The 20,574-nt window shown below is 39.1% G+C and overlaps 1 protein-coding gene across 3 annotated transcripts in view; it reads right to left on the bottom strand.

The window, feature by feature from the left end:
• Positions 1–6,878: 6,878 nt before the first annotated feature.
• MIPOL1 (mirror-image polydactyly 1) overlaps positions 6,879–20,574 on the bottom strand; it is a 189,728-nt gene continuing 176,032 nt past the window's right edge. For all 3 annotated transcript variants that reach the window (XM_051622612.1, XM_051622611.1, XM_051622610.1), the window contains one exon: positions 6,879–7,627. In XM_051622612.1, coding sequence (XP_051478572.1) covers positions 7,561–7,627 — 67 coding nt within the window. In that variant the 3' untranslated portion in view covers positions 6,879–7,560. The remainder of the gene's footprint in view (positions 7,628–20,574) is intronic.

The raw sequence follows: 20,574 nt of genomic DNA, 5'->3' as shown, positions 1-20,574 counted from the left end.
GCAAAGTATTTCTGTCACTCATTGTAACAACTTTTCCTCTTTTCTACACCTGAAGCAGGCAAGGCTTCCACACTTGTGTTTTTGGATTTCACCCAATTCCTTTCTGCTGCTCTGGTAAAAATTTAATTTCTAACTTTCTCTATTACACTGCTTTAGCAGCAACAGTGCATTCTAAATGTCCTGATTTGTGCCTTCCTTGTCTCATGGGAAGAAGAGTCCAACCCAAAACTATGATTTACCCACATTTTTCTCAGCTTGCTGACTGGATTACACACTTAGAGCTCAAAACCCTATGTTTGATATGGGGTATTGGAGCCCCACATCTTCACATCCATATCCAGTGACATGGATACGGAACCCTACATTTCTGGGTTGTGGTTGAGGGTATTGTCCTCACCAGTGAGAATATGCTCAAGTTGGTCTGCTGCACCCCAGTCACAGCTTGAAGCATTTCATTTTCTGCCACTGTCATTCTGAGCAATTGATTGAACAAATGCAATAACCGATCCCATTCCTAATCTTCGTCTATTCATGTATCTCCCTTTCTTGCTTAACTATACCAGTAATGTTTAGAAACCATCACCTGTAATATTGGTGTTCTCTGTGCATTGATAGATTGTTAGGGGCGAGAGAGAAAATTTTCCCTATATAAAGTGGAAGAAACAAAGCTGCTAATTTTACATAGCACGTCAAAGCACTAAATGAAGTGATTTTTGTGCTATGAGCATGTGCTGATGGAGTTTTCCTACAGTTTGTTATTCTATTTCTAGCCCAGTATACTTTCACAGAGGCTGCATGTGAGTTGAGCACGTTCTCTGAATAAGCTAATTATCTAAGTGAAAAAATTGTGCCACTGCATCAGTGGAATCAACAAATGAACAAAGCCCTGAAGCTTCAGACAATGAATTACAGTAGCGCTAAAGTAGTTTTTAACGTTCGCATGTTAAGATTTTGATTTTTTTTTTTTTTTTTTTGCTATTATAAGTTTGGTTCTTGAATTAGTTCTGCTAATAGTTCATGAACAAATATACCATCGTTTCCATCCTTTGAATTCTTTGGGAAACCCTCACATTTTTTCAATTTTATGTGAAATACAGTGTTCACATTCATATGTGAGTATTAATAACTGTAAATTCATGCAATGTATGCTGCAAGGTTTATCATAACCTTGCTTCAGCCCAACCGCTGGGAAGCAGTTGTGACCAATTCTACCAGGTATATTGCTGTTTTACCGCATGACAATGGATCTGCTTGTTCAGAAACCATTCAAATAACGACGAACTTCTGTGAATGAGACACTGTTTGGACCTTTGGCCCAAGGTAACCATGGAGGAAACATGCCAAGCTCCTCCTGATGACATCTTCTCAGAAAGCAGCATGACCCTTAGAAGTTGGCTGAGCACCACACCAAAGCACATGCACCATCGTAACCGTGTGCCCCAGGACCTGCTGAACAGTGGTTCTTGCAGGCTTTAAACAGAATACAATGTTTTCAATGTATACATTCTCAGCTTCTTAAGTTTCAGTACAAGTTAAAACCTACAAGAAAACAAAAGGTGATTTTTAAAAAAAATTTTAAATTAAAAATGAGACTAAACATTGCTCCTGCCTCCCCTCTGCCAAGTGAAGAAGAAAAACAACTCTAGGTGAAAGAAAACTTTTCCTGTTCCTTAAGCTATTCTGTTTTATCAATTCTGTAACACTTTTTCAACCTGCTTGCTTTATTGCCTGGCCCTGCAGTCCCCATAAGGGCTAGTAGTTACTCATCACGCTACATAGTATGACTAAGAGTAAAGGACTACAGCATTTGGCCACTATTCCTGTATTTGATTAATTTTACAACCCAATCTTGGCTACCAACATGAAACCCGAAATTCTGAAAACAGCACATTCTGGTGTCGCACTTCTGATATTTAATTGAATAGAGTTGCCAGGTAACTGTTACCATAAAACTGATAAAGTTAATGGCAATGTTTTACAATTAACAAGTAAAAACCCCAAAAACCACAACCCCAAACCCAAACTCCTTTTGCAAAGACTATTTTTATAAAGGGATTATAAAATACAAAAGAGAGAGAGACAGGTAACCTGATATGCAATTTTGGAATGCAAACTTTTAGTTCAAATGTGCAAGCTCAAACTTAACAAATGTTTAAAATATTTGAGTTTTTCAAATGGTGCCAAAATAAACCATGTCTTTTCTAAAGACTACATATTTAGCTAGGCACTGGCAATGTAAATCTTTCAACCATTTCAAGTATTTGTTTAAAAGCCTCCCAGAACACGTGTGCTCGCAACAAAACTGAAGAATGAAATGTTTAGACCACTGAAGCTCAACAGCTGACTTGTAATCAACCTAATATGAGAACACCACTTTGGTTTTTTGGACTTGTGAATACATTTTATTTACCAATGCATGAGAAGAACAAACAGAGAAAGTCCAGTTCTGCAAACCTGATGTGAAATGGTACGGTGATAAGAGTCAGTACATGTAACTCTCCGATCATAGCAAGTGCAGAGAAACTGCTGGTCAGTGATTTCACGTGCCTCACAGTTCATTCTTGCATGGGTGGATACAAATTGAAAAGAAAAGAAACAGCAAACCTAATAGCCTTCATCTGGCATTATTCTAAGTGAAGAAAATTAAGGTACAGAGAAATCCTGACACAGAGAGCAAGTTCATTTGTGTATGTGGATTAAAGATGTCAGCATACATTAAAAAGAAATGTACATTTCAGTTTCAGGATATCACCTTACAAAATATTTATAAAGCCATTTAATTTTAATATTAAGGTATCTTGTAAAAAGTCCTGTGATTTGGAATAAATAAATGCACCCGTGACAACATATTGCCATTACCAAACAATTTCAATCTGATGGCTTATTTATAAAAGTAGTTTTAATATTCCCCTGCATTAATGATTAACTAATGAATCCTACTTTCTTCTGAGTATATTTAAGGAGGAATCAAACCAACTTCATCTACAGGATTCCACTAAGAAGACTGAGCTGACTCTGAACTTTTCAGATATGAGCAGTTTTCCCAACACTAGTACAGAAAGCCGTACTACCAAGTTTTGACTGTGGGCTGAATGAAAAACAGTACTAAATGACTAAAGGTCCACAGTTCTTTTCTGTTAAAGTTGATTTGTCACAATATTGTTAATTAGTGAGGGCTTAGGGAAGGCTTACTATGAATATAATTAGCGCTGAAAAGCATTAATAAAGCTCTTATCCCGAGCCAACATTATGCTATTTACATATTTTACCCTGGCATATACCAGAAATGGCTCACAACGCATAACATGCCACAGGACCATCAGAAGAAACACACAAAATGTCACAGGGGAAGGATGCTTCTGAGTATCTCAGTGCTCCTCAAGACAACAGGGACACACTAATATGACCAGTAATTACAACTGTCACCATAAGCATTGCCTATGGTGAGCCACCTAGTATCATCATCTGTTCCGCTGGGAGGCAAATGAATTGCTACTCCTGGTACATAATCCAATGCAATCTCATCCTTCTCTCATAAATTAGGACAGAAGTGACAATTGTGTTTGTTTGCTATATAGGGCAAGGTTTCTTTTCACCTTCAGAGCTCTGCATGGACATCAAACAGTTCTCAATGAATAAACTATATGATAAAAGCCAATTAACCCTTGTTATCATTATCGCCTATTTCTACAAGGAAGACCAGAATTCCTGCCCTCTTTACACTGAAAGGCAAAAGAGACTGAGTTCAACAGGGGCAGAAATTCACCCGAGGGCACTAAAGGCTTGGTCCTGTATTACTGGTCCTGTGTGACTTTTTCTGTTCACTCCAGCTGTAGAAGAAGCGAAAGTGTTTTAACATTAGCCACACAGATGCTTTTGCAAATTTCCCTGAGGAGCCTAAGCACCTCTTCAGGGGTTGCATACCTTTTATGACTGTCACTAAGGGATTTGCCAAAGACCACACAACAGGTTGTTAGCAAGAAGGAGTGAGAACCCAACCATTTCCAAATCTTCACCGCTCAGCGCAGTAGATTTCCCAAGGTTCTTTTCAAAGAAGACAAAGATTTCTAGCTGAATTTTAAAAATCAACTCCTGATTTAATTATGGATCAAAGTAATTTATCTACAAGATGACAAAATCTCACTGAAATTCAGGCTACTTGGTAAAAGACATAAGACAGTCAGGAAGTATTTTTTCTCTTGGGTACAATGTATAAAAAGGAAAAATAAGATGCAGAATTATCAGCCTATTTTACTGAATTGAATATTGCCCACAACCAGATGTATCTGACATCAAGCCAGCTAGACTGCTTTTGCCTGCCTTCCTAAACAAAGCCAGCTGACACAGGAGGATGGAAGTCAAACAGCCTTGGTGCATGGAGCCTGCACTCAAAAGATCATTTGCTCAGAGGTGGAAAGATGTGGGGCAAGGTGAGGACTTCTCAATACTCCTAGGGGGAGGGGAGGAGGAATTTGGCACATTCATGCATGGAAAACAAGCCCTGATTTAGTAAACTTGCATTTCCAAAGTAGCATACAAGCTTCCTCATCAAAGTGGTAAAAGAATAAGAAGGAATATTTTTACATGGAAAAATATGTAGGTAAAAGTTAGCTTAAAACAATGGGTAGGAATAAATTTATCATCTTCACAGTGAAGGAAAGTTACCTTATTGTCCTCAGGCATCTTTGCTCCAGATCCCATGCTGTTCAATGTAACTAAAAAATCACCTTGAAAAATGGGTTAATTTGGAGATATTCAGCATCAAGATGCTGATGATACTGTGCTACTGTGAGCAGCAAAGATGAGTTGTGAGAAGAGGTGGAAGAGAAGAGAGGCTCATGGTCACCAGGGAATGCATGCTGAAACAGATGACATTCAGTACCCATAAATGCAAAATTATGCATTCAGAAAACAGTTCTGTCTTCACACACCTTATGATGAACTCTTAGCTGGACATTATAAATAATAACTGAGATCTAGAGTTGTCAAAGAAATATTAATTTCAAGAAATCATCTGTAATAAAGCAAATCCAATGCTAAAGTTTATTACAAATAGCACAGAGAATAAACCAGACAACATAATTATGACAACTGTTAAAGTCACAATTTCTCTGTATCTTGAGTACCAGACACAAATCTGGTTCTATCTCAGTAAAAAAAGTGCAGACCTAGAAAAGACGTAGATTAGCATGACAAGGCCAATTAAGAACATGAGACAGCTTCTTTACAAGAGACTAGGGGTTCTCTCTGGAAGAAAGAAGGTGGGGGAAGGATGTCCAATATGTAAAATCACAAGGGACATGGAAATATTATGAATAGGGAATGGCTGTTCACTGTTTCTCTAACACAAAACTGGGGGATGGCAAATTAATAGAGCTGTTTCATAGCAAATTAAAGGAAATATTTCTTCACTCAATGCACCATTAACTGCCTAAGTCCTCGTGGCAGGAACAACTAGATACTAAAAGTTTAAACATATTAAAAACAGGTGATGAAAAAATGCTGCCAAATACAAAGAAAGCACCTAAGTAAAAAATTCCTGGGAGACCACTGTGGAGGAAGGTCACTAGTGCTGGCCTGACTTTATACCCTTTCTCAGGCATCTTCTACTGGTTGTTGCCAAAAGCAGTCCTTGGGCTAGCTGGACTTTTGGTCTAGCACAGTATGGTAGTCTTGGAACAGGAATGGTTCAAAACCACTGACAGAACAGGAGATCTTGCATTTCACTCAGTGCACTAAACCTCAGTGAGGACAATAGGAAAAAGAGCAGTTGAGTATCTCAAGCACCAGACAACAACACATGGGAGATGGTGAAGGGGTGGAGGGGTGACAGTCCTCTAGTCTTTCCTCTCACTGAATAAGTGCAGGGGAGAGATTCCAGACTCATTGGCTATCTTGGGATTGACTAAAGGTCCAAAAAGGGCACTTCAGAGGTTTCTTGAAGTGACTTGGTAAATTTGGCTTTGAGGAATGCTACTGAGCTCCCTGAAAGGGGTTAGGTTTGGTAGACTGAAACTAGAAGAAGCTTAGGTCTGCAGGTGATGGAGGTTTAATACGGAAGTGCCTGAAGGAAAAACAGGTATTGAAATGCCTTCTCCTGTCCAAAATTAAAATTTCCTTTTCTTCAGCTAGACTGCCATATCGTGACATCTGTACAAACAAACAAACATTAAAAGGGAAGACAGCATAACAACATTAAACACAAAGCAGAGTAGGCATGTGGAAGCCTTAGCAGCTACATCCACCCTGCCTGAGCTGACTGGTCCTGGGAGTAGCTTAAAACCCACCATGCTGCTGAGATTCATTACTGAATTTGGGCTGCTTAGAGATGACAGCTACCTTCTTGAGGAGGTTTATACGAGTGCTGATCTGGCCTTTTTGCTCATCAATTGGTCATGTGACAGATACACCAAATGCAGGCAGATGTTTGGGTCACAAATATAACTCCAGGTCTGACTCTCTTGTCTCTCTGTAGGATCTATAATATCTGTGTACCCCAAATTTTCCTCCTAATCCCTCTGTTTCTCCCTTCCCTGCAGAGGTCAATCCCTCAGCCTTTGTGTTCAGTCCCAGGGCACTTCAGAAGTACACAAAGCAGAAGATTGCCAGTCTGGCCTCAACCAACCTGGATGGCACTCCTGCACTACAGAGCAATCAGAAGTCTAACAGAAGAAGGAAAAAACGTCTTTTAAGGAAGGGGTGAGGGACCCACCTTATGCTGAAAAGCCACATTTTGACTCTGTAAGGTGGTTTCTGAATATTTGACAGGTTTTGCCTCACAGGAAAGGACAGAGGAGTGGCTGCAAACAACACAGGAAACCTTCCCCAGTGTCTGAGATACTGTACAAGGTCACAAGGCTTTCACGTTGCAATTTGTGAAGCTGTACCTTCAGGGAAGCTGAACTGTACATTTCTTTTTAAGGTATGCTGAAAATGGCAAGCACTAGCAGTAGCTATTCCACAGTTGTATAAAGTTAGACATGTACCCTTCCCTTAAATGTAGCCACAGTCACTAGCTGCAATTCAATGGGCTATGAGTAAGGAGGAAAAAATCTCCCTAACACTAGCCAGAGATATTTCTTGAATGTGAACCTACTTTATCAATTAATATATTTAACATACAAATACCAGACTGTTTGCAGCCTCAGAAAAAAATATAAGGGATTTAAATTTTGAAACTTCTTTGCAGGATTTTGCACCTGAAGCCTGCCGTGTTTGAAAACATGATCAAGCTGTGCCTTGCAGCAGACTATAGTCTGGTAACCCCGAGAGCAGAGGCTGTTAAAATAAGCATCTACATCATTTTTCACAGTACACAGTGCCACAATGCATCTGCTTAAAAACAAATACATGTTTGCAGTGAAACATTTCAACAAATCACAGAACTCAGCAGCAAAGTAGTTAAACATTTATGATTTGATTTTATCTCAGCTTGGAATGTCGCTGGAGTGTCCCACTTCTAACAACTGTTTGCTAAGTTAAGGCTTTAGTGTTTACACAGTGCTGAATGAAGCAGCCTGGTCACCAGATGTGAATGCTTCCTTAGACTAGAGCTTTCAATCAGATCACGGTCCTAATGGTCCCTGCTCCAACCTTCTTCCTCAGGACGTCCACCAGCCTTTCCAACCTGAGAGGGGGCAGGGAAGAGGGAGAGGAGAGAGAAAAAAAAAGGAAGCTAACATTAGGAATGTTCTGGCTGAAAGAGACAGTGTTTGCACTGAACCAAGCTGTCCTGGTGGTGGTCATGCTTGGAAACAAAGCACTACTGTAAAAGACAGACATTAAGGGAAAATGCAGACAACTTACGGAAAACTTTTTAACCTACAGCCCAACCTATTTGCAGTCAGTGATACATGTCAACTTACTTTTCTTTTGTAGCATATGTATTATCTGAGGTCCCTGAAAAGCACCAACACAAACCCCTGTGCAGCAACCCTGTGGCACATGTACACTTTGGTGTAAGCAGGACCTTCAGTTCCTGCACTCTGTAAAATTTGAGTGGTCCATGGCTCTTGTCAAACATAACATTTAGCTGTTGTTTCCTCTTAAAAAATACCCTGCTTGTTATCCAACAGATACTTTTATTATCAAGTTTGTAAATTTATGCCTAAAACTCAAGTGTTTTATGTAAAAAACTTTAAAGAAATGCTCAACAAGGGAAGCTTCTGAGGATGTGGATGATGATATTTTGAAGGTGGTCCGTATGGTTACTATGTCGACACAACCACAGAAAAATGAACAGTTAATAAGAAGGACAGAGAGCCACATAATCTTCTCTTAGTTTTAAGGCACAGGATATAATTATGTCCAGCCCCTCATTCGCATAATTTGTTCTTTCCTTTTGTTAAACTATGTAGGCAAATGCAAAGGGCTAAATTTGTTCAGCATTGTCCATTTACACATATTTATCTTCACCATTCCAGTAACCATGCATTTAAACTAGTTCATCAATTTATCTGTGTTTTATAGAAGCTCTCCCACACATTAACCAACTATATAAAAGCTGACACTGTGTGCAGTAGAAGACTTTTAAAGCCATGTCCAGCATATTATAGACACAACTTCCATAACAGATTGAAAGAGTTGTAGATTCAAATAGCCACATTCACTGTTGCAAAGTTGACCATTTTTTCTTATCTGAAAAGACAGTTATGCTTTTTTTTTTTTTTTGTATCTGTATTATACAACTTGAGGAATGCAGATTGGAAATAAAAATAACACAGCTTTATCAAAAATGCAAAATTAATTTTATCTCTTTGGTGCATTAGCAACGTCAGTGCAGAAAAACTAGTTAACACATCTTGGATTTATTGCCAGAAGCCATGACTAACGCACACGGTACGTACTGAAACACTCTTGTTTTCCAGGAACCACCAAGCACCATGAAGCTACACCTTTCATTGTACTCACCAGGTGACTTAATTCCTGAAACAAGATTAAGAATTCACCACCCTAATGTAATTATCAGACACCAGGAAATGTATGTGGAAAGTTCAGCTGGTTCTAGCTGTTCCACATGGACTCTAAAGGAGTGAAAGCACAGGTGAAAAACTACTGCTTAGCACCTCCCCTCCTGTCAGTTTTCCATGTATTACTGCTTTTCCTTTTAAACCAACTAGTGCATTTTTCCTGGTTTTGTAACATACATCTACTGCACTTCTTCATCTGGCAGCACCCAGACAGTCATAACTCAGTGCAGGTAGTCCAGAAAAGCATAAAGTCAGGGCTTCACAAGTTATTTGCTCCAGAAAGTTTTCTCACAGCGGATAAATAAATTTTTTTCTGGGTATGAAGGGTTTTAACTCAGTTATTGATAGGTCCTCGTTTCCTCAGCCTCTCTTACTAAGAAGTTTCCCTATTAAATCAGTGCCATTTCAGAAAGCAATGGCAGATCAGTCCTCGCTTTTAACAGCATGTATGTTCAGATGCACTGCAGCTTCCTCAGCCACTTTCACTGTCACTGGAGCTCTCTTTCTCACACTAGCATCCTCTCTAGTGTGCTTCAGAGACATAAAGCACAGAAGAAACATTTCAAACTGTCAGGACAAACAGAAGGTTTGGGCTGCAAATTATTTTCTGGAAGACAGCAGAAAAATAGTAACATCAGAGGTCTTATTTAAATCACCATTCCGTTAAAAAGATATACTGCATGGCTTATACAGGTGGGAGAAAAATGACTTCAATAATTGAGGCAGGGGAGACACTGGTTGGAGGTCATTGCTTACACACTGTCCTGCAATTGGGCTTAGATGTGCACCACTCTGTGACCAAGCAATGACACTGCACACCAGAGCAGACAAGTTAAGGAAGAGCTGCCCATGTTTGGAGAGAAATACCACTGGGATGAAAGTAGCTGTCTTCTGTTTAACCTTGAAACTGTCAGGCTTCATTGAAAATAATGAGGCTTAACAATCATAGCTTCTGCTTTTCAAATGAATGATGACTGAAATAATCAAAATGAGGTATCCCGCACCAAACACAAACCATGCAGGGTTTATTTGCCTTTTGTTTCAGTCATGTGTGGATTTGCAAATTTATTTATTCTTTATTAGAAGAAAGGAAAAAAAAAAAGCAGCAGGGGATTAAGAAACCATACCTTTGAAAGAGATTTAAACAATAATGTAAAAGAGAAACTGTAACAGCTATTTATAAGATAAAATAACAGAGGGCAAAATTCACCCCTACACAGACACAAGACCCAATATACCACTGAAATCCCACTTAAGCCTACAAAATAAAGCTATGGGCTGAATCAGTGGTTAATAACTCTTGATACAGGCCTCAGGGGGCTTTTCGGAACGATAATCCTGGACTCTTTGTTCACCAAGGGCCCAACTCTGCCATGCTGACTCACACTAAGCACCATTTTTCTTTGTGAGTAATAAAAGGCAGCTAACAAGGCTGTTTGTGTCAATGAGGTGCTACCTGCGAGGGGTGAGGGTGGCAGAATCACCCCTTGTCCATAAGGCTCAGCCCAGTGGGACGCTGCAGCCAGCTCCTTTTAAGGGCTGAGCATTTTAATCTGCAGTGAACTGAAGGAATAGTCTTATGCCTCAAGATCAAAGGTAACTGCCAGTATAATCTCACTGTATTTTACTTAACTGAAAGCAAATACTATGTTTGACTGTATGCTAAGACACTGATTTAACAAATGACATTTGTCGTTTTGCTTGTGAAGGAACAGTCCTCATAGTATGAATTAAATGCACAGTATGACACTGTCTTCTCCTGAGATTTAAGATACTCACTGAATTTGCATTTCATGAAGCAACCAAGTAAGTCCTGCAGGAAGAAATTATTGCAGTTGGTGTTTTAGGTCAGACAGAAGAATGATATGGCAGGCAACTAAGCTGCAGTGCTGAAGGTCCAAATGTGCAAGGACAGACATGCATTTAGAAATGTTGAACAAAGCCTCTTAAGGTCTCACTCCTCATTCTCACAGGTTTCAACCTTTTGCTTAGAGATTTTGGAAAATCCTAGTAGGTGACCTTTGCTATTTCTTCATACTTACATAATTCTAAATATCTGTCCCTTAACAAATAACTCCTCTTTGCAGATGCTTCTTCAGCATTCTCTGCACCATTATTGTATGTGTGCTTGCAAAATGAGAATATATGATGGCATATAAAACACAGGAACAAACTACATATTCAGAGGGAGAGGTACACCTTTAATTCTATTTATACTGATTTGCATGTAAGCAAAGTAAAAAAGTCTTGCATTTTTTGGAATAGGTGTAAATTGCATCTATGAAAAGCACAAAGATGAAGAAACAAATATTCTTTATCTACTCTACCTTCTTCTTTAATGCTCATCTCAGTGTTCCCGAGAAATGAAAAAATAAAAAAACCCCAAAAGTCAGGACAGGACATCTGGTTCATCATTACTGTGAAGTTAGCAAAAGATGCATCATTGTGAAGAGTCTTGAACTGCAGTGGCTTCATTCTTCCTCAATACAAACTTGGAATTAACCAGGTGAATATATGCTTCAATACAGAAATGATATGGGGGTTTGAGAGGTTTGTTGCTATGATAGTACCAGCTTGAATATGTACTTTTTAAAAAAGTGTTGCTAAGCTGTGAGAAGGTTCTCATCTGCAGAGGAATGTTACCTAAACAAGGAAGTTGCTAGGTTTCTTCCCCAAGATGAATTCTCAACCATTCTCAGCTCCTCTTCCAGTTATTTCAGATTGTGCTATTACCTCTGCATACATCTCACAAAATGCCTATATGGAGTGTATGCTGTTATATGGAGTGTTCTTGTGTAGCTCCTGAACTGTCTGACAACCTGCTTTGAGTTTTAGCAAAGCCTTACAGAACATGACCCAAGTTTGAGTACAAATATGTTTATTTTTAGAATCAGTCTCCAAAAAGCAGACTTAATATCCTTACTGACAGAGAAGCTTGTTCTGGGGGCCCAGAAGCTGGATATACAGTTGCAAAAATGTTATGTACTGGTTCCTCGTGCTGATTTCTATGCACATTTTTGGCTTGCTCTCCTCTTTCACACATTCTGCTGAAGAAATCTATCTCTAAACTGTCACTTAGGATCAGTAAAAACTCTGTAACTGTGTAAATCCACATAGATCAGTACATCCTCCAACACTGCTCCATCTCTGGCCAAAGGAACTCGCCCCAAAGGAGAGCAGTGGCCTCTATCCACAAGTTCTGGACATCACAGTTCCACCATCACAGAGTGACCTTCCAGAGCATCATGCCTCAGAAACAGCCAAAATGGATACCCAGCTGAAAGAAAAGGTTATCCACAAAGTAGCCTATGTCCTAATCTGCAAAGCAATATATAGACTAGCTGAAAACAATAGCTTCTACTTGCAGATGGAGGAGTTAAGCGATAAAAACAAAACCCTCCTGGGTTTTGAAATGCTATATAAAGGCTTATAAACCTAAACTATAACCCTTGGTTATCTTTCCAGTAGATAAGATTAGGCTCAGGCTATGAAGATGGCCTTACTTGCGTGATTTCTGACTACTTGTGGAATGTGTTTTGCTAACACTAATTCCCTTTAGAAAGCAAGCATCTGAAAATACATTAGGTAAATAAAATGCACCGGACAAAAGCACTACAAGCAGTTTAGCAGTAGAGCACGGTGAACAACCGACTGTTTAGTGAGTGGTCACACAAACACATTCACTTAATTTCATCTCAGAATAAAAAATTCCTATCCTTTTCCTCTCCTTCAGTCTTCCTGTTGGACGTATTTAATCAAATCCTAAGTGGAGTACTTGTTTTCAGGTGTTTCCTGTAAAAGTCAAGGAAACTACAGACACAGAGAAGAGAGGCTGCTGTGACACTAGTCTCATCCAGAAATCAGTCTCTTGAACAGGATCATTTACTCCAGAGGCTGGAGGAAGCTAGTTGAGCTCTATTACTTGTATGGGGGAACTGGACTCCAGCTACTTCCCTCTCAAGGGAGCAGCACTGCATTAATGTGGGGTGTTGGCATGGCTTGTTCTCAGTTTCAAATACTGAGGCTGCTCCAACTGAATAAAATGCTTCAATATTCACTGGATCAAAGCCTGAAATGTGAGTGGCCTATGTACATGCTACAGAGATATTGCCTTCTTATCTCTGGGGGGGTCAGTGCATTTTTAATTATTCATAATTATTCAGTTTGGGTATTATTTTTACCACCTCAAAAGGCTGCCTTTTGAACAATAATACTTTTTGACTGACTCACTAAGAACTATGTCAGTTGCATTTAATGGTCATACACCAGTCTGAAACAATTCTTTCATAAATCATCATAGTGGTAAAGACCACATATGGGTCAGATACACCAGGCTGCCTCTCTCTGCTTAACAAAGTTCCCTCTGCACCTTTTGGATCAGAGACTGGTAGTCTTTCTAAATGGCAGGCTGGAGTTCAGCAGTGGTTTTGAACCTGACGCAGGAATTACTGAGTAAAATTCCGTGCCCTGTGTTAGACAGGTGGCTGAACTGACCAGTATTAATGGTTCTTTCTGGTCTTAAAACACAAGTCTTAGAGACTGATTTAGCAGCTTCAGCAAGCTCTAAACTGTGGTAGACCACAGTGTTGAATCTAATCACTCCAGGCACCACTGCCAGTTCCTGCCTGCCCAACACTGTTTGTAATGTCACTCCAAAAAGTATGTTCCATTAAACTTACAGGCCTTAAATTTGGCAGGGCAAACCATTCTGCCTCTGAAAAGCACTGTCACAAAACAAGCATTCCTATTAAATCCCTTTCAGCGTCTTCTCAACCCAAAAGTGTTAATTCTGTATATGATTAAACTTAGAAGTAAATACAGCCAGTTGGGCTCCTGACAGCAGACATATTTCAAAATAAACCTGGCTTACGCAGGCCTTGGCTAAAATATTAAGCCTTTATCTGTGGTCCACAATAACTAATCTTGTCAAATTGTTTGCTCTCTACCTTCTGTTTGGAAGATTATGAGCTCGCTCACCATTACTATTCACCTTGTGCCATCACTAGCAGCAGGAAAAGTGAGTGGTAAACACAGTTGGTCTATTTTGACAGCATTTCACCCCGCTTTGCACTGATGTAGATTGCTACACAGTACAGGATAATACAGAATCAGGACTTTGCATCTATGCTGGATTTAATGCCACCTTGTGAAAGGTATTGCTCCTTTGCTTTCAAATGCTTTCTCAGGACAGCATATACTGATTGCCTAAAATAAACGAGCTTATGAGAAACAAAAACAAACCCTGAAACCACTAAGCTATAACCTCATCTGTGTTTCAGTAAATTGAGATCTACAACATGCTTATCATTTAGACCAGACAGAGAGTCTTACTATTGGATGGATCATTCATACTGAGCATATGACTGATATTAATGAGTTAAAAAATTCACAGTCTTGAAATAGAAGATATATTGGCATATGATGGTAAAATTATACTGATCAGTTAAATTAATCACACCACAGAATTTGACCTAATTACTCCAGCTTGAGTCTAATGGTTTATATGCAAATTATATAGCTCCTTCCATAAGTCTGTATTACTCTTAGCACTGAAATTACTGTTTCCGTTCATGGGGTAACAGCTGGTCTCTTTTTAAAGGGAAATCTTGTCATTGAAGCCTACTCCTTACAGTGACAGCAATTCTACCAACTTTGTGCTAATATGAAAAAGCAAGGGTCTCCTGGATTACGACTCAAGCTGTTTCCCAAGCACATCCCATCGAAGCACAACTTTGGCAGACTCCTCTTGATATCATAAACAGTAAAGACAACATGAGCTTTTTTTCTTGATTCCACAAATATTTTACAAAACCGGATGGACTTGCCGGCTCTAGACAGCTCCCATCCTTGTGACCAGGAGTAACCTGGAGCTTGTGGAGAGAAAACTCCTTCCTATAAACCATCACCAAATCCCTCCACTTTACATTAAAAACCACAGTTTTAACATAAGTTTGATGTGTTGCAACAGATTTGCCTTCCTGGTGTAACTAATGGGATATTGCCCAAGTTGGAATGGTTTCTACAATATCACTGAGAGATCAAGTAACAATAGAAATGGGTTTGCATGTAAGAAGAAAGCATTTAATTAAACTCCCGCTTGTGGTAAGTCCTTCATAAAGGGCTCAAACTGGTAGGTGAACCCCCCCCCCCTTCTGGTGTGATCCAGTGGTGCCCACAGACCTCTCCTGATTTCAGGACAACTCACACTTACTCATACTTCTGAAAAGTATTTCTGAAAGTCTTTCTAGCAATCTTCCCTCAGTAGTGGACTAACAAAAAATCCATGGGTGAAACATCCTCTCCTCCTCTTAATGTTTACAATATATTATATACAGATGTTACCAGCATGAAGCTTGTCTACTATGGTGATGCTGCGACCAGGTCCCTTATGCAGAGATAAAACCAGAAAAGATGCCTAACTGCTCATTTACACACAAAAAAATGGGCTTTTAAAATACCAGTTGAGACTTAGCATCACAGGACAAAGTGTCTTCTACACGTGTATTGCTCCTTAAAATACTTCATAGGATTTTTACTAAGTTATCAGTCATTTAAGGCCATTAAGGTAAAAAAAAGTCTTCTAAGTTTCAGTAACCTATCTCCAGCAGCCAGCAGACAGAATGTCTCCAGCTGTCTTCTGCACCATTCTAGAAAGACAATCCACGTAAGATTTTTTTCACTTGCCTTCTAGGCCTATTTTGCTCCATGTTCCTGCCATCTGGCTGGGAATGAGCTTCTACTCCTGCTCCTGGGAGGTAAGCAAATTCCCAAGCAAGGCTGATGCAAGAGAAGTAGTGGACCTTCTTTTGAACTAGTGAGCTTGTAGATTCAGGCCTTGGTGGCAATTTAGCCTGGTGGTGGCATGAATGGGACTGATTGTGGGAGAAAAACCTTTTAATTTCTGCTGTTGAAAGCATAAAAATTTGGCTTCACATCTAGACTCATTAAATTCTTCAGAAGTACAGAGTAAAATATTTTCTCAGTGTTTAAAAAGAGATCTGTGAAATGTCTTTTGTGTTGAGTTCACCACTCAGGATATAACTTTTATCAGATGTAGATCTTAATCTGTGACAACCTTCAAATAATTTAACATGATTATCTCATAAAATAAAATATTGAGATGATAGAGATGGATATATTCTGAGGAAAAGAATAAAGTGCAAAATACAGTAATTTTATTATACACCTCTCCAATATCAGCATGTGTCTTGCACTCCAAGGCTGAATTCTGATACCTCCTATGAGAAAAAAATTTCATAATCTGAAGCTGAAATTATGAAATTTGTTCCTGAAGTATTATGCCTTCCAACAACTCAGTGTTTAGATCTACATCCTTATACCCATACCATATATAGCAAAAATGTGGAATGGGAGAGCTGAGCAACTTGCCAATAAAATAGTGGCAGTGATAGGGTTAAAGCTGTTGATAGCTCTCTTACTTACAAACACAACTGATGCCCCCTTTCTACAAAATATTGTTAAAAAATTTAAAAGCCCTACAGAAAAATCTGGCTATTAATTAATGACTCAGTATTCTATTAGAAACATGACCTGTAATTTTTTCCTTGGAGAACTAGTCCCTGCTTCAGTAAAGGTACACTTAATTTTAAGCAGTGGAAAAATGTAAATTACTTCAAGTTTGCTTAAAATTAAATACCTTGCTGGCCTAGTAGGTTATTTCTATTTGTTACTATAAAGAACTGTTCCAGCAATTCTCTAAGAGATACGTAATTCAGAAGCTTCAGAAAGTCTGGGGTTTCTTGTTGAGCTTCTGCACATACATTTACAGTATTCAGTCTTTTGCATATGTTAAGAAACAGTATGAGTATTAACAGAAAGAACCACAAATTTATTTTTATTCCTTCAGCCAAGCCACAAATAAATGACTTTTGCAAACAAACCAAATACTATTTAGCAACGGCAATGTAAATTCCATGGACTTATTTTATTTGGATATAAAATATTAAAGCAAATTATTATTTGCTATGACACTCATTTTATCATCTTGGAAAAAGAAAAGCAAGTCTGAGAAAGTTCTCCTGCCATTCTTCAAGGAGCACTCAATCTGCTTTTCAAAGTTATTTAATAATTTGTCATAGAATGGTTAACTATAAGCTTACAAATACTGTGTCAGCATGCTTCTTCCTATTGGGCAAACAACTTCAAAATCTAATTTGTTTGTGTTATTGGTCTTACTAAATATTAGTCTTTGCAAGTCTGGTTTACAGCATTGATGTTAACTAAGCCAACATTCTGATTTTGTTCTGAAGTATTCCACAACAAGCCGATATTATACAATACAAGCCTAAGAGCTACGCGATCCAGTTTACTAAGTATACTTAGTGTATTTTGCTACTGATAAATCAATACAACCATGTTGTAATCTACAAACTTCCATCTCTGTGAAGCGGCTATAAGCAAACTGTAAATGAACACACGGGTCAAAAACTGGGATGTTGTGATTATGTTGACTCTGAAAACATTTGACTTTCATAGAATACATTCTAGTGTTGGAGAAAATTAAGTTTCAGGGCTGCTTATATTTTCCTGAAAGGCTGAGATGATAACTATTCAAATGATGATAAATATTTGTGTTTATATTGTAACTATCCATACTTTAAGAAAACAATATCTGCATCACAATCCACAATTTACAGAGGTTAAGTAAATGTAAACCACAGCTACACAAAGAAAACAAATACTTGACTTGGGTTGTATGCTCAGTTTTGCATTCTTCATCCACGTGAAACTCCCTGCAGTGAATGGGTATCTTGGGTGTGCAAGGGATGCAGGAAGGGCTTATCTGTCACACCCTTTGGCTGGGATTTTTGGTCTTCATTCGGTTAAGCACACCACTCAACCTGATCTTGGCATTGATCACAAACCAGCAGATGACACCTGAAATATCCATGAGAATGATATCCCATAATCCACTCTGGTAATTTCACACATTATAGCTGTATGAGACTTTTGTTACTGATACCACAAACTGCTCTATGGAGGGCCATCTTCAAATGAAAATGGGATGTCAAAAGATATTAAGAATGATTAGTACTACAAAGGCTTGCAGCTGCAGTAATTCTGAACATCACCAGATCTGTCTTTCAGGACTTGTATTGAAGATGGGATCTGAAGCTCCATGTGTGCTCTGCACTGGTGCATTCCTCCTCCAGACTGCACAGAGAGCATGACAGCACATTTGGATGGGATTTGCAACAACTAGTGTAAGGAGAGAGTGCTCCTAAAGTAGCCAAATAGGGTTTCTTTGTTCCTTGTTTTTTAAATTTCAGTTAAAGTGTCTTGCTCCAAGCTGTCTAGAAGTCCTCAAGTTGCCCTTCTCTAAAACTAACCTGAGGCCACTTGTTTCTTTAAAGGTGACAAAGATAACTGCAGTGCTACCACTCTTCCTTTTGAGAGCAAGTATAAAAAATTATACTGACTATCAGCTAAAGCATTCACCCAAGCTAAAAAATTTTGGTTTAACTCACATCTACCACTTCTCAGGAGAGCTGTACACCCTATGGATGAAGAGTCCTCTCTGCTTTTTCCAAAGCTATGAACTTCTACAGAAGAAACATCTGAAATGCTATTAGACCTGAAGGTGTAATTCTGTGGGTGATGATGAAGGGTGCTCACCTACAAAATGGCAGATGGGTGTTCTGATACTGGCTCTGTATTTGCATTCAATGGGCATTGGATAGAACTGAAAAAAGGCCCTAAAGGTAAGTGTCAGAACCAGGTCTTACTTCTCAGAGGTAAGCAGCCTGTGCCACTGCTCTCTGATCTGAGAAGCCTGCATTATTTGCTGCTACATGGTACTGCTTCAAGGCAAGGAATAGAGAGCATCCAGGCCTAACCTGCATGGCTAAAACATCCTCCTGAGATACAGGAGATCTGAATCAGGATCTCCTCAGATGGAGGAGGAAAGTCAGCTCCATTCTGCCACACCCCAGAGGAGGAGCACTGCTCCCAAACGACCACTCAGAAATTGGGGGGGGGGGGGGGGGCACAGATGCCAAGAAAGCTTTTGAAAGCAAGCATCCGAGGTCATGCTGTTCTGTGCAGAACTGGGTGCAACCAGCGTGCATTGTTCTGGTTCAGCACATGCTTCTCCATTTGAGACTATAAGGAATCCAGGCAGAAGAGGCAAAAAAGTAAATTGTTTTGTATTTTTTTCAGTCAGAAGTTTTTTGCTTATGCTAACCCAAGTCCTCTCTTCTTTGGGATGGGAAGTAATCAGTACTAATGGTACTAAGTTATCAGGCACTTCTCCAGTACAGCCTGCAAATTTTACCTGGACTGTAACATGAAGTACTCAATTAAAAAATTGGTAAGTGAAGTGTCATCCAGTAAAGATAATATAATCCAATGCTGAAAATATATTTCATTACAGCTTTGCAAAAATGATACATTTCCTTTTGTACAGCACAAATAAAAAGCCCTAGCAGGGGAAACAAGATCTACCTAGGGATACAGAGAGGCATTACACCTACAACAGTCCAGAGAATATGCCACCAGTGACTGAATTTGTTTAGATCACTTAGATTTTAATAATACTTTGGTATTTTATTTCTTCCAAACTCAGAAAACTGATTCCACCCTATATGTTGAATTTCTCTGAGGCTGCACTTAACCTCACTGGCTTACTCAATTATTTTATTACAACAAACAGGTATCTCTAGAAGACTTGTAATTCACCATTTCACCATGCATATTAGTGCAGTCTGAAGGGAATTCTTCTGGGAGAAGTCACTGGTATTAGCACAGAATTCCAAGTATTTAAATAAATTCTGACCCTACTATGTACTGCATTCAGTGAGATCACACATGACTTCCTTCACATATTTCAATTGATCTTAATTCCTGACCAAATTCCTAAAGCAGGCTGCCTCCAAGCCTACTGCCCCTAAACCAAATAAGTTCACACTGCCTGTTATTGCTACCCTCATTAATGGTAATATTTTAATATATGATATGATGTGATTGTTACTAGATTTTGTGTTTCAGGCTTTCTCATGTTCCTATTCATGTCTTGCATGCCAAAGGAACTTTGCATCAGCTCTGCTGCACTCTGCAGAATTCTTTGGGGTATGTGATAGTTTTGCGTGTCTGGGAATCTTCCATCTGGCTGGTGTGGGTTTCCTAAACACCATAAAACTCTGGCTGTGGAGACTGTGTATCTCTTATGGGCCCCATGGAGTTTATAATCTGCTTTTAATCATTGCACAAGGCAGCCAACGTATCAGTCCCCATCAAGCAGTTCTTTCCATGTTGAATTGCCTTAATAACTTTTGATCCAGTTCTGAAAGTCCAGAACTATTGCTAATTTTCATTGGTACCTTAGACCGCTACAAAGGTTGTCTTCCTTAGCTCCCCATTTCCTTCCTTACAAACTTTCAAAACTGTTGGCTTCTGTGGCTTGCTATGGGAAGTAAAACATTCTTAGCACTTTGCCCTAACTTGCTCATCTTTTTAATGTTCCCACCAGCATTTGTTTCTCAGTAAACTACAAGTCACATCCTTAACTGGGACAAATGAATGCAACTAAGTGCGAGAGAGCTAAGCCCATTTGCTCTAACTAAGAAACTCGCTCTACATCTACATT

The sequence above is a fragment of the Apus apus genome, chromosome 5 (assembly GCF_020740795.1).
Source record: "Apus apus isolate bApuApu2 chromosome 5, bApuApu2.pri.cur, whole genome shotgun sequence".
NCBI classification, from domain to species: Eukaryota; Metazoa; Chordata; class Aves; order Apodiformes; family Apodidae; genus Apus; species Apus apus.
The sequence above is the reverse complement of the archived record's forward strand: the minus strand, read 5'-3'. Positions and strand labels throughout refer to the sequence as shown.